The sequence below is a fragment of the Pinus tabuliformis genome, chromosome 8 (genome assembly GCF_031772625.1).
Source record: "Pinus tabuliformis cultivar Carrire ecotype Pingquan chromosome 8, CPIR1, whole genome shotgun sequence".
Classification (NCBI taxonomy): Eukaryota; Viridiplantae; Streptophyta; class Pinopsida; order Pinales; family Pinaceae; genus Pinus; species Pinus tabuliformis.
The window spans coordinates 532127316-532139738 of NC_142294.1; the positions used below are offsets into that span (position 1 = coordinate 532127316).

At 35.9% G+C, this 12423-nt stretch overlaps 1 protein-coding gene across 1 annotated transcript; it reads right to left on the bottom strand.

The window, feature by feature from the left end:
• Positions 1-10507: 10507 nt before the first annotated feature.
• Positions 10508-11044, bottom strand: LOC149236502 (toll/interleukin-1 receptor-like protein). The gene has a single exon (XM_089368931.1). The coding sequence runs from the start codon at positions 11042-11044 to the stop codon at positions 10508-10510; it is 537 nt and encodes a 178-aa protein (XP_089225057.1).
• Positions 11045-12423: the final 1379 nt, after the last annotated feature.

Genomic DNA, 12423 nt, shown 5'->3' on the forward strand with positions numbered 1-12423 from the left:
CCTCATCTTATCCTGAAGATGAACCACACTGTCGATAAGAATATTTTTTATGTGATTTTTTCCAGAATATGTTGCTAATAAAACTAATATCATTAATTTAGTTTTGAAAATCAATTACAACAAGTTACAAAATAAAAAATGCATTGAAAAATTAAATATAATTGTTTTTATTTTTAATTATACAAATAATTTTTATTAATTTTTTTGTTTCTTCACATTTATCTATATAAAAATAAAAATAAAAATAAACCTCAATGAAAAAATGAAAATTTTATCAATATTGTTATAACATGAACTTACAATGGGCTTGGAGTATGCCCTAAAACTTTTTCTGCTTAGCTAAGAACTCATCTTCCTGGGACTTAAGGAATTAATGGTCCAAGACCCAGAGGCATCTGGTAGGAGTGAAAGTCTGCCCCCTTACGGACCACCAACGATTATTCAAGGTTGTATGGTTTTCCCTTAGGGACCACCAATGGTTATTCAAGGTGGCGTGGTTTTCCTTGAATAATGGTGATGAGTCAAAGTGCATTCACTAACAATTAGAGATGGTTGTTGGTTGTCCTCACTGCTAGTTTGACAAGTGAGTTATGATAGGTTTTCCCACCTGTGAAAAAAAAACATGAACTTAAAAAATAAAAATACTCACTTTCAATGACTATCCACAAATATTACTATTTCAAATAAGGATTTTCTAAATTCATTTATACTCATTTATAGAAATAAGTATAAATGACGGTAAATGAAGGGGTTACTCTATCAATATTATCATTTATTTGGATAAGTGTTATTTGTGTATATATATTTAGTTTAGAAGCGTATTAATTTAAGTAAATCTGATTTCATTTATAAGTAAAAATAAAATTATAACAAATATTTATATTAAAAAATAAAATAAAAAATTTTATATAAATAATTAAAATAAATAAATAAAATGAAATATTAAATAAATATATGTTTACCAAACCATTTTCTTAATTACTCGACTATATATATATATATATATATATATATATATATATGATATAGTCTTTAAAATATGATTAAAAGTTCTAAGGATTGAGAATTTCAAATTATTATTATTATTATTATTATTATTTTCATATATTTTTAAGAGAAAATAATTCTAATTTTACTAGCTTTTTCTAGAAATTTGAACTTACTAAGTAGGGATCTCTGGAAACTTAAACCTAGTAGCTAGGCCACTAAACATTGTCTTGACTATTTGTGCTAAATTTCTTTAAATATTATTTTTAATATTCTAATATAATGAAATTTCAATAATTTAATGTAATATTTAAATAGTTATCTTTAAATTAATTTAGTAAATATATTGTATTAATAATTTTTATGTAAACTTTTAAATTAAAATTATTATTTAAAAAACAAACATATTAAAAAATTATTTTAATTTTATATTTAGAAAATATATATTTTTTACACTTTCAAAAATTAAAATTATTTATTGTTTTTTCTATACTTTTTAATAATATTAAACAAATTGTGATGTAAATTTGTGTTAAATAAATTTAAGTTGATTTATTCTTTTTTATCTAAAAATATTATGTCTAGAACAACTCTTAGGTATATATAGTCTTGCTCAAGATTTGGGCACTAATTTGTAAGGACCAAATCTCTTCTTTTTTATAAGAAATTGTGCCTAGAATAACTCATGGGTATATATAGTCTTACCCAAAATTGCATTGATTACACTGTTCACTCAAGGAGGACTTGAACCCGCAACATGTCCTCAATCACATGACCATAGCGAGTTGGGTTGTCTCACCTTGGCTCAAAAACACTCTATAATCAATACAGTGAAGTTTTACAATAACACTCTAAATCAATATAATGAAGTTTTACAATAACACTTTATATCTTCAAACCTTTAAAAAAAATGTTTGTTTTCTAAATATACCAACTATCTTAATTTAGGATTTACCAAGTGCTCAGAAAGATCAAATCACTTTTCACTTTAAAAAAGTTTGCATCTCAAGAGATTTGATCCCTCTACACTTGGGAGATCCCGAATTATATATTCTTAAAAATATTATTGACAAAACTATGGATTGTCAAAATCTAGAATCCAAACACCACCAAGTGGAGAAAATCATTAAAAAAAAAAAAATATTGAATATTGAATATAAGATATTACATCTCTTATGTAATGAGTTAAATAACCCCTCTAGATATAATAATCCTTCTTCAATATTTTTTTTAAAAACATAAATAAAACACCCAAATATTATCAACCACCAAAATCGAGTTCAAAATGTGAAATATGCATCAAACTACCCACATTCTTGCAAAGCTCTGTAAAATCAAATCATATGCAATGCATCAAAATGTCCCATTCTTGGGAAGCTATGCTAAATCATATGCAATGCATCAAAATATCCCCATTCTTGGGAAGCTATGCTAAATCAGATCATATTTGCAAGTTTTGAGGCAATTATTCTCTCCTCATAAGATATCCCCAATCATTGGTTCTCTTTCTAGTGTAGCATCCAACATTGCAGTAACTGACTGATAGGTCCTTTTTCCTGCTTGTGCCACCATGTTTTAAAACTCCACCTGAAATAAAATGCAAACCTTATGATTAACTAAATGCCTTCGGAGGTTAATGACAGAGCTCTGAAGGCAGCGTGCAGAGGGCACGTTGCCACCTGACCACGATTGTAATGATGAAAGTGTTGTAATATTTTCCCGGACGTATTTTGCTGTTTAATTCACCCAAAAGAAATTTGTTGGAATGGGAAATATTGTACCGTGAACAAAATTTAACTAGCACACTTGTCAACAAATTTCGGCCAAAACCTCTGGAACGGTACAATGTCAGACAACGCCTGCTTTCTTAGCTGGAACCTTCTTCACTGGAGCTTTCATCACTGGAGACTTCTCACCAGCTTTCTTCAATAAGGCCTTCTCCCAACCGCAGCGCCGCTGCTCGACTACTCCAGCACCCCATTGCAGTTGGGGACATTGAAACACAATAAGATTCTCCAACGAACTCAGCTGCTCAACATTGGGTAGCATCTGTAAATTGGAACAATAGGCCCAGTCAAGAATTGAGTGATATGTAATTTAAATCTTCTTTGATCTTTATAATTAACAATTTAACCCTATTTAGAGACAAATAGGGCGCACTCATTTTGTTGCTGGTATTAAGAGATCATTTTCCAAATTGCCATGAAAGATGCAAACAAAAACCGATTGCCAGCATTTTCGATACAAGTAATTGAAACATACATTCATGTGCACAAATAGAGTAACATATTAAATTCAAAGACAATAAATAAATACACATTCCATGGCATGCTACATATAGTTCAATGCCTAATACATATCCAAAGTAGTGAAATGTATTCAATGATCTGAAGTATCTATGGCTCTGATTCCCGCCTAAGCAACTACAGCCTAGGAGTATTGATTATTCCTTTCCTGTAGATAAACAAGCTGTAGTGCAGAATATTAGCAAAGTGTGGGTGAGTCACGAAACTTATAAGCCCTCATGTGGAGTGATAGAAATGTGGTGATTGAAAAATCCATGGTGGGGTAGAGCAGCATGTCAGGAAAACGCGGCATGATGTTTATGATGGAAGGGGCTGAAAATGCCATTAGTTATATGATGATGGTGCCGGGAATGGTGAAATCTGTGATGTTTTTGGTGCAGGGAATGGTGAAATCTGTGATGTTTGTGGTGTGGCAAATGGGGAGGTCATGTTGGGAATTTTTCTAATAAAATTCCAAAAACAAAATCACAGAACATAGAACAATGCTCTGTTTTAAACACACAGGATCTTAGCAAAGGGAAGCTTTAAAATTTATTTGAGCAGACAAAGATTTCACACACAAACAAATTTCTATTCATTAATAAAAGCAACTGCTGTTACAAACTTCTTCCTCTCTCTGAGAGGGATTCACCAAGAACATTTAACAAAAGGGAATTACTCTGTGTTCTCGTGAGAGATTTTACGCTCTTGTGTGTAAAGATTTCTTTTACATTCACAGTTTCAAAAAACTTTACATTTACATTTACTACTTGTTTCATTCACTGCTGCTGCGTGCTCCTTCTTTACATCACACTGTTGTGCATCCCTTTCAATTACAATTTACTTCACCTCTGCACTGCTGTTCCTTCTTTGCAAAAAAAAAATTTATTCACGCTGCTGCATGGGTTACAATACATGCTCCATCGAATACAGGAACATTACATATATATATGACAATAAAACAAAACAAAATAACTTACGTCAGTTTTCACTTGCCATGCTTCCGTAAAACAATAGAATTAAATGTTTTTTACCAGCCTTTACTTGTGCCCATACTCCCGCTGAAACAAAAGAAAAACTTACCAACCCACAGTAAATTGCATTTACTGTTTTACTCAAAAATCCCATTTGGCGGAATACAAAAATGGAGCACACACATTAGTGCGATATGCGATCGGATCACATCGCAACATCGCTATCGCAGAAATCACAGCACATAACGGAGGGTGGCACGGTGTGTTTGCGATTTGCGATATGCGATAGATCGCATCGCAAAAATAAAGCTTCAGTTGAAATTATTATTTCAACACTCCCCTTTAATTGCAACTGCTGGGTTATCAATCATACCCAAACATTTCCTCAAAAATTCAAAGCTCTTTTGATCGAGTGGCTTTGTCAGGATGTCTGCTACCTGTTCCTGAGTCCTGGAATGTTGTAAAACAATTTCTTCGTTGTTCACCAATTCCCTGATGTAGTGAAACCTTGTATCAATGTGTTTCGTTCACTTGTGAAACACAGAATTCTTGGACAACGCAATAGCTGAGCTATTGTCACAAAAAATCACTGTTGCTGTTGCCTGCTCTTGGCATAGACTTCTTAACATCCTTCTCATCCAGACCGCTTGACATGCTGCTGCTGTAGCTGCCACGTATTCTGCTTCTGTTGTAGATAACGCCACGATTGGTTGTTTCTTAGAAGCCCATGAAATTGCTCCTGAACCCATGTGAAAGACATAACCGGAAGTGCTTTTTCGATCATCCACACTTCCAGCCCAATCGCTATCGGTGTAGCCAACTAAGTCTGAGCTTTCTGAAAAAGTATATAAAACGCCAAATCTTTTTGTACCTTTGACATACCTCAGAATTCTTTTTTCTGCCTGCCAATGTGCTTCTTTTGGCTTCTCCATGAATCTGGAAATTAAACTAACAACATGCATTATATCCTGCTTAGTTGCACTTAAATACATAAGGCTGCCAACTATGCTCTCGTACAAGCTAGGATCAAAATCCTTGCTGTTGTCCTCTTTGCTGAGTTTTAATCCCATTACCGTGGGAGTGATTGCTGCCTTGCACTCTTACATATTAAATCTACTTGACACTTCATTTACATATCTTGCTTGAGAGATAAAAATTCCATTTTCATTTTGATCTACTTCTATTCCTAAGAAGTATCTCAGCAAACCCATGTCAGTTATCTCAAATTCTTCTTTCATGACTGATTTGAAGTTTTCAATGAGGTAGTCATAATTACCTGTAAAAATTACATCATCAACATACAAAACAATAATTAAAATCTTGCCATCCTTTTCTTTGATGTAGATGGTGGGTTCTCCCTCACATTTGTCAAATTCATTTTCCAGTAGATAGGAATCTATCATACTGTACCACGCTCTTTGCGCTTGTTTCAGCCCATAAAGAGCTTTCTTCAATCTGCACACTTTGTGCTCTTGGCCCTTTTTCTCATAGCCGAGAGGTTGTTCAATGTAAACCTCTTCTTTTAACACTCCATTTAGGAATGTCGACTTCACATCCATCTGGTCGACTTTCCATTTGTCTTGTGCTGCTATGGACAACATTGCTCTCACGGTTTCCATTCTTGCAACCGGTGCGAAAGTTTCCTCATAATCTCTCCCATATTGCTGCTTGTATCCCTTGACAACCAGTCTTGCCTTGTGTCTTTCAATTTTGCCTTCAGCATTGCACTTAGTCTTATAGACCCATTTGACTCCAATGACTTCTTTACCTTTTGGTAGCTCAACTAAATCCCATGTCTTGTTTCTTTTTATGGCATTCATCTCCTCATCCATAGCTTCTATCCATTTCTTATCTTTAATAGCATCTTCGAAATGAATAGGATCATCAACATGACAATACAAGGAAAATAATGAATTCATTCCTTCATTATAAATGTTAGTTCAGTTTCTGAATTTCTTACCTCTTTCACTTGGCGTGCAAGTGCTTGAAGATGCACTTGAATTTCCTCCTTGTGGTGTGCTTGGAGAAGCACTCTCATTTCTCCTCAAGGGTGTTCCTTGTTGTCCTTGTGTTGGCACTACTGTTTGGGGATGTATTTCTACCATTTCCTCATCATCTTCATCATGAGACAAACATTTTTTAACATTAACTTTTTTCTCTATGCTTCCATCCCAAGCTTCCTCCTCAATAAACTGAACATCTCTGCTCACAAAGAACTTCTTGGTAGATGGGATATATAGCCTGTAAGCTTTGGACTCCTCACTGTATCCAATGAAGATACATTTCTCCCCTTTGCTGTCCAACTTCCTCCTTAGCTGATCAGGAATGTGTGCATAGGCCACACATCCAAAAATTTTCATGTGTGTGACTCCTTGCTTTCTCCCACTCCATGCTTCTTCCGACACTTTGTTCATTACAGCTTTTGTAGGACACCTATTCAAGATATATACTGCAAATTTTACGGCTTCAGCCCAATAATCATTTGGCAAATGCTTTGCCTTCAACATGCTCCTCGCCATATCCATAATGGTCCTGTTCTTCCTCTCAGAAACTCCATTTTGCTGTGGGGTGTACCTTGCTGTGAATTGCTTGTGAATTCCATTTTCTCTGCAAAAACAAAAAAATTCTTTGGAGATATGCTCACCTCCTCTGTCTATCTTCAAGACTTTAATACGCAGCCCACTTTGATTTTCCACAAGTGCTTTGAAATTTCGGAAATTTTCAAACTCTTCCAATTTGTTCTTCAAGAAATAAACCCAAGTTTTTCTTGTAAAATCATCAATAAATGTTAGAAAATATTGGTTGCCTGCTAAAGATGGGGTTTGCATTGGTTCACATAAATTTGAGTGGACAATTTCTAAGGGTGATTTTTCCCTTATGCTTTTCCCGCTTGGAAAACTTTCTCTGTGTTGTTTTCCCAATAGGCAACCTTCACAAAGGCTGTCTGGTTTCTATATCAATGGTAATCCTCTTACCATTCCTTTTCTTCTTAACAAGTTAAGACCTCCAAAGTTGAGATGTCCAAATCTCAAGTGCCACAACCAATTTTCATCTTTTGGTTGGCTTTGGAAAGCCTCTTGGTTAACTGCTACAATTTCTTCTTTGTTTTTGAAATCTGCTCTTATTCTGAGAGGGAACATTCTGTTCCTCGCCATCTTCACTTCAGCAATGCATCTTTTGTTGGGTGCAATATCCATGATGGTGCATACATCATTCTCAAAGAAAACATTGTACCCCTTATGGACAAGCTGTCCAATACTCAAAAGGTTACATCTCATTCCAGGAACATAATAGACATCTCTTATGGTTTTCCTTTCTCCTTGCTTTGTAAATATTTTAACTTCTCCTTTACCCATAACAGAAATTTTGCTATCAGTCCCAAGTGTGACTTGTGACTTCACACTTTGATCTAAAGCAGAAAACAGGGCTATGTTTCTTGTCATATGGTTACTACAACCGGAATCTAGAAACCATATATCTTCACTATTTGTTTCAGCCATGTTACAAGCTAACAATACATTATCTTGGCTAACATTTTCTCTAGTAATATTTGCACTAGAGCTATTCCTCACATCATGTTGCTTCTTTCTACATTCACTGGCATAATGCCCATATTTTTTACAATAATAACATTGGACATTGGGTTTTTCATACCTTTGTCCTTGAGCATGATATTGTCCTCCTTGTTGGCTGCTACTTTGACCTTGGTTCTGATTTGGATTGCTGCCTCTTCCTTGAGCATTCGATGGACTGTTCCTTCTACCTCTGTTCTGGCTTCTGCCTCTTCCTCTCTTGTTTCCTCTACCTTGACCTCTTCCTCTTCCAAAGGACATCTAGGTCTTGAAGGCTTGCTCCAGAGATGAGTTTTCATTTCTACTCAACCTTTGTTCATGTGTGATCAGTGATGCATGAAGCTCATCAACTGAAAAGTTTGAGAGATCCTTTGTCTCTTCTATGGTGGTGACAATCACATGGAACCTTGAGGGTAGGCACCTTAATAGTTTCTCCACAATCCTCCTTTCTTCAAGTATCTCTCCATGAGATCTTATTTGTGTGACCAGGCCAATTACTTGAGTGAAGAATGAGTCAATATTGTCTGACTCCTTCATGTTCAGATTCTCAAAATCTTTCCTCAACAACTGTAGCTTTGCTGTCTTCACTTTCTCCATGCCTTGATAGGTTGTTTTAAGAGTTTGCCATGCTTCTTTGGATGTCTTAGCTGCTGCTAACCTTGGAAACACGCTTCCATGCACTGCTTGATACAAGAAGAAGAGGGCTTTTGAGTCCTTCTTCTTGTAGCTCTTCAACAGATCCTTCTCTCCCTGAGTTAATCCATTAAACTCATTCTCATCTGCTGGTTGTTCAAAACCATCTTCAACTATTTCCCATAAGTCTTGGGAAGCAAACAAGGCTTTCATTGTTATTGCCCAATAGTCATAGTTTTTACCATCAAATAATGGGAGCTGCATACCCATGCTATTGCTGGTGCTGGTGCCAGCCATTCTTGCACTACTTGACTATGCTTCAAAATACAGTCAAGTATTTAAGAGAAATACCTTGGATTCTTTTGCCTGAGACTTCACTTTGCTGGAGAAGTTGCTGCAGTAAGAATCCTTCCTTCAGCTTCTTTGACACCTTCAAAGAGCCTGGACAAGCTCTGATACCACTGTTGGGGATTTTTCTGATAAAATTCCAAAAACAAAATCACATAACAGAGAACAATGCTCTGTTTTAAACACACAGGATCTTAGCACAGGGAAGCTTTAAAATTTCTTTGAGTAGACAGAGATTTCACACACAAAAAATTTCTATTCATTAATAAAAGCAATTGCTGTTACAAAATTCTTCCTCTCTTTCAGAGGGATTCACCAAGAACATTTAACAAAAAGGAATTACTCTGTCTTCTCGTGAGAGATTTTACGCTGTTGTGTGTAAAGATCTCTTTTACATTCACTGTTTAAAAAAACTTTACATTTACATTTACTACTTGTTTCATTCACTGCTGCTGTGTGCTCCTTCTTTACATCACACTGTTGTGCATCCTTTTCAATTACAATTTACTTCACCTCTGCACTGATGTGCCTTCTTTGCAAAAAAAACTTTTCTTCACGCTGTTGCATGGGTTACAATACATGCTGCATCGAATACAGGAACATTACATATATATATGACAATAAAACAAAACAAAAGAACTTACATCAGTTTTCACTTGCCATGCTTCCGTAAAACAATAGAATTAAATGTTTTTTACGAGCCTTTACTAGTGCCCATACTCCCACTGAAACAAAATTAAACATTTCATCAAAACTTACCAACCCACAGTAAATTGCATTTACTGTTTTACTGACATTTACTGGCGGTAAGTAAAGCTTTTACTTCACGTAAAATTTCATTTAATGCTGGCCTGTACTTCAACCATTGACTTCAAATGGATCGCATCGCAAAAAATCCCTTTTGGCGGAATACAAAAATGGAGCACACACATTAGTGCGATATGCGATCGCATCGCATCGCAACATCGCTATCGTAGAAATCACAGCACATAACGGAGGGTGGCAGGGTGTGTTTGCGATTTGCGATATGCGATAGATTGCATCGCAAAAATAAAGCTTCAGTTGAAATTATTATTTCAACAGGTCAGTGGTGCTTGAATTTTCCCTTGCATTTGAGCTTGTATTTGTGCTCAGATCTGTGGTGGTCATGGTGGTGGCGTTTTTGTTTGTGGCAATGTGGAGGCATTGGGGGAGGCCGAGCGTGAATGGTGAAGGTGAATATCCTATTTGATCTTTGTGATTAACCCTATTTACCTGGTCTATCTGCATCCATCAGAAGTTTTAATCACATTTTCTTCCCCCCTTTGCATGCCTTAGAAGACTCGGAACTAATTGAAGCACGAAATTATGCATTTTTGGCTTTTCAGGTTCGAAGAATCTAACTAACAGTATTCATTATAACTGTGACAATTTTATGAATTTCATTTGTTTTTTCTTTGTTTTTACTGGTCTTGCTCAGGAATACTTGTTTATTTGTTAAGTATTTTTCCAAGAGATTTTATTGATCTTATTACAGGAGGACTTATTGCTACCACGTGTGCAAAAATCATCTTCGCTGCTTTCATTCCCTTTCAAAATAAAATGCAAACCGATATTAAGTGGCGGCAAGCCTGCCTACTTCACTGTGCAGAAATGCCTAGGTACAGTGCCATCTATCTATCAATTCAGCAAATTTAAATGCTATGGTTTAGATGGAGGGGTGGTGTTCTCACCTGTTATACGTTTCTCCGTCAAAACCTTTTATTTCTGCAACGTCAGAGAGAGCCTTCCTCCATTTTTCAAGTGCGTTGGAGTCGTATCTTGGTCGACCATCAACATCTTTTTTCTCTTGAAGTTCGCGTAGGGCTTGAGCGTAGACTCCCTTTCCGCCCTGCGTCCAGCGAAGCTCTGCAGGCTTGACACCGTATAAAACTGGGATAACGGTGGACTTAAAATTTGACATGGAGTCCACCATCAGTAGGAGCTCATTCAGGCACCATTTTGAAGACGCATAATTTGGAGAAAAAATTGCTATGTGCACAGTGGCTGTTCTAATGGCGCTTTCAATTTGAGGGGTTATATTCTCTCCCTCGCGCAATTCCTGCTGGTCTAAAAACACTAGCAAGTCATGTGCGCAAAGGCGATGGTAGAGATCGGTGGCCAATGTTTTCTTGACATCGGGGCCCCTGTGATTGATGAAAACATCAAACACATAGCTTTCGTTCTCGCCTCGTGGGGAGGAGGAGGATGTTGAAGAGGAGGCCATTGGATAGAGAATAAGTAAAGATTGAAGATGTGTTGCAGAGGTTGGGAATGCGCACTCAAGATTAAAGATATTGTCGTCCTGTATGATCTCACTCTTTCAGTGTAACTGGTATCTGCGCCTTTACCTTCTGTCTCAATACTCAACCAATCAATTGAAAACAAAAAAGCACTGATCAGATCTGGTTGATTTCTGAAATGCTAATTTACTTGATGGAACCTAATCGTGATATATTCAATACCCTTTATCTCTTACTATTAAATTGGCACTTTACTCGCACCGCGCTTTTTTTCTGACTCATTGATTAGACGTAAAGCATCTTAGCACGGACCAGATACCACGCATTGATTAAAGATAAAGCATTAAAGATCAAAGGAATTTCATCGTTTTGGAATCTTGCCACCGACCCGATGTAGGAATTTCCTCCCACTGAATTTTGGAATCCTGCCACAGACCCAATACCATGCATTGATTGGACCTAAATCATATCAGAATTCATTTTCCTACAGCTTTCTGGCTTACTCTGAGGAGGCCACAATTCAGTTTATATGGTGAAATTATCACTGGAATTTGGGGTGAAAATTTGCAAAAAATTTAACTTTAGTGTTTGACTCATTTTTTTATGGTGGAAATGGATTCACATTATCAAGAATTTTTGGGCACCCAATATCTTGAAGCTTCATGACAATGACTTTGACTTCCAAAAATTTCTACTAGATTTTTTCAAAATTGTGTCAAATTGCCATTGTTTTCAAGGCAAAATCGTGGCTTCGTTACTACTGGTACTAATTCCTTTGGCTAGTCTAAACACATCATTTTCCAAGATAAAGCATATCCTGACATAAAAAATGTTATGCATCTCATTCCTATGTAAAACAATTGGCATTGATGAAATGTTATGCATCTCATTCATATGTAAAACAATTGGCATTGATGATAACTTCACGTTCTTGGATGTCATAATGGTCCCTCTTAGCACTCCAAGAAGCTCTCCTAGGTTGTAGCTCGGAGATGCCTAGTAACATATAAATCTTCAATATTGTTCTCTGAACTATTGGAATGGATTAAGGTTTGGATCAAGTCAGATGACTGTTTCAACTCTGTTTTCACTCCAAACATGCATGAACACCCTTAGCTTGACAAGGATTTAGATCACTAATGCTCAATAGTTTATAGATTGAATGGATAGATGGAGAATACTAATTGGATCAACAGATGCATACATAAACATATACGAATGGCTACTACAGAAAGTAAATGAAGCTTGCAAATCTAATTTATCAATGCAGATATAAGATGAGAGTTATCTGGCATTAGACATAGAAGAAAAACATGAATAACCTATTCAAGTGTAAGCTTAGAACAAAGGAGAAGATGGCAAT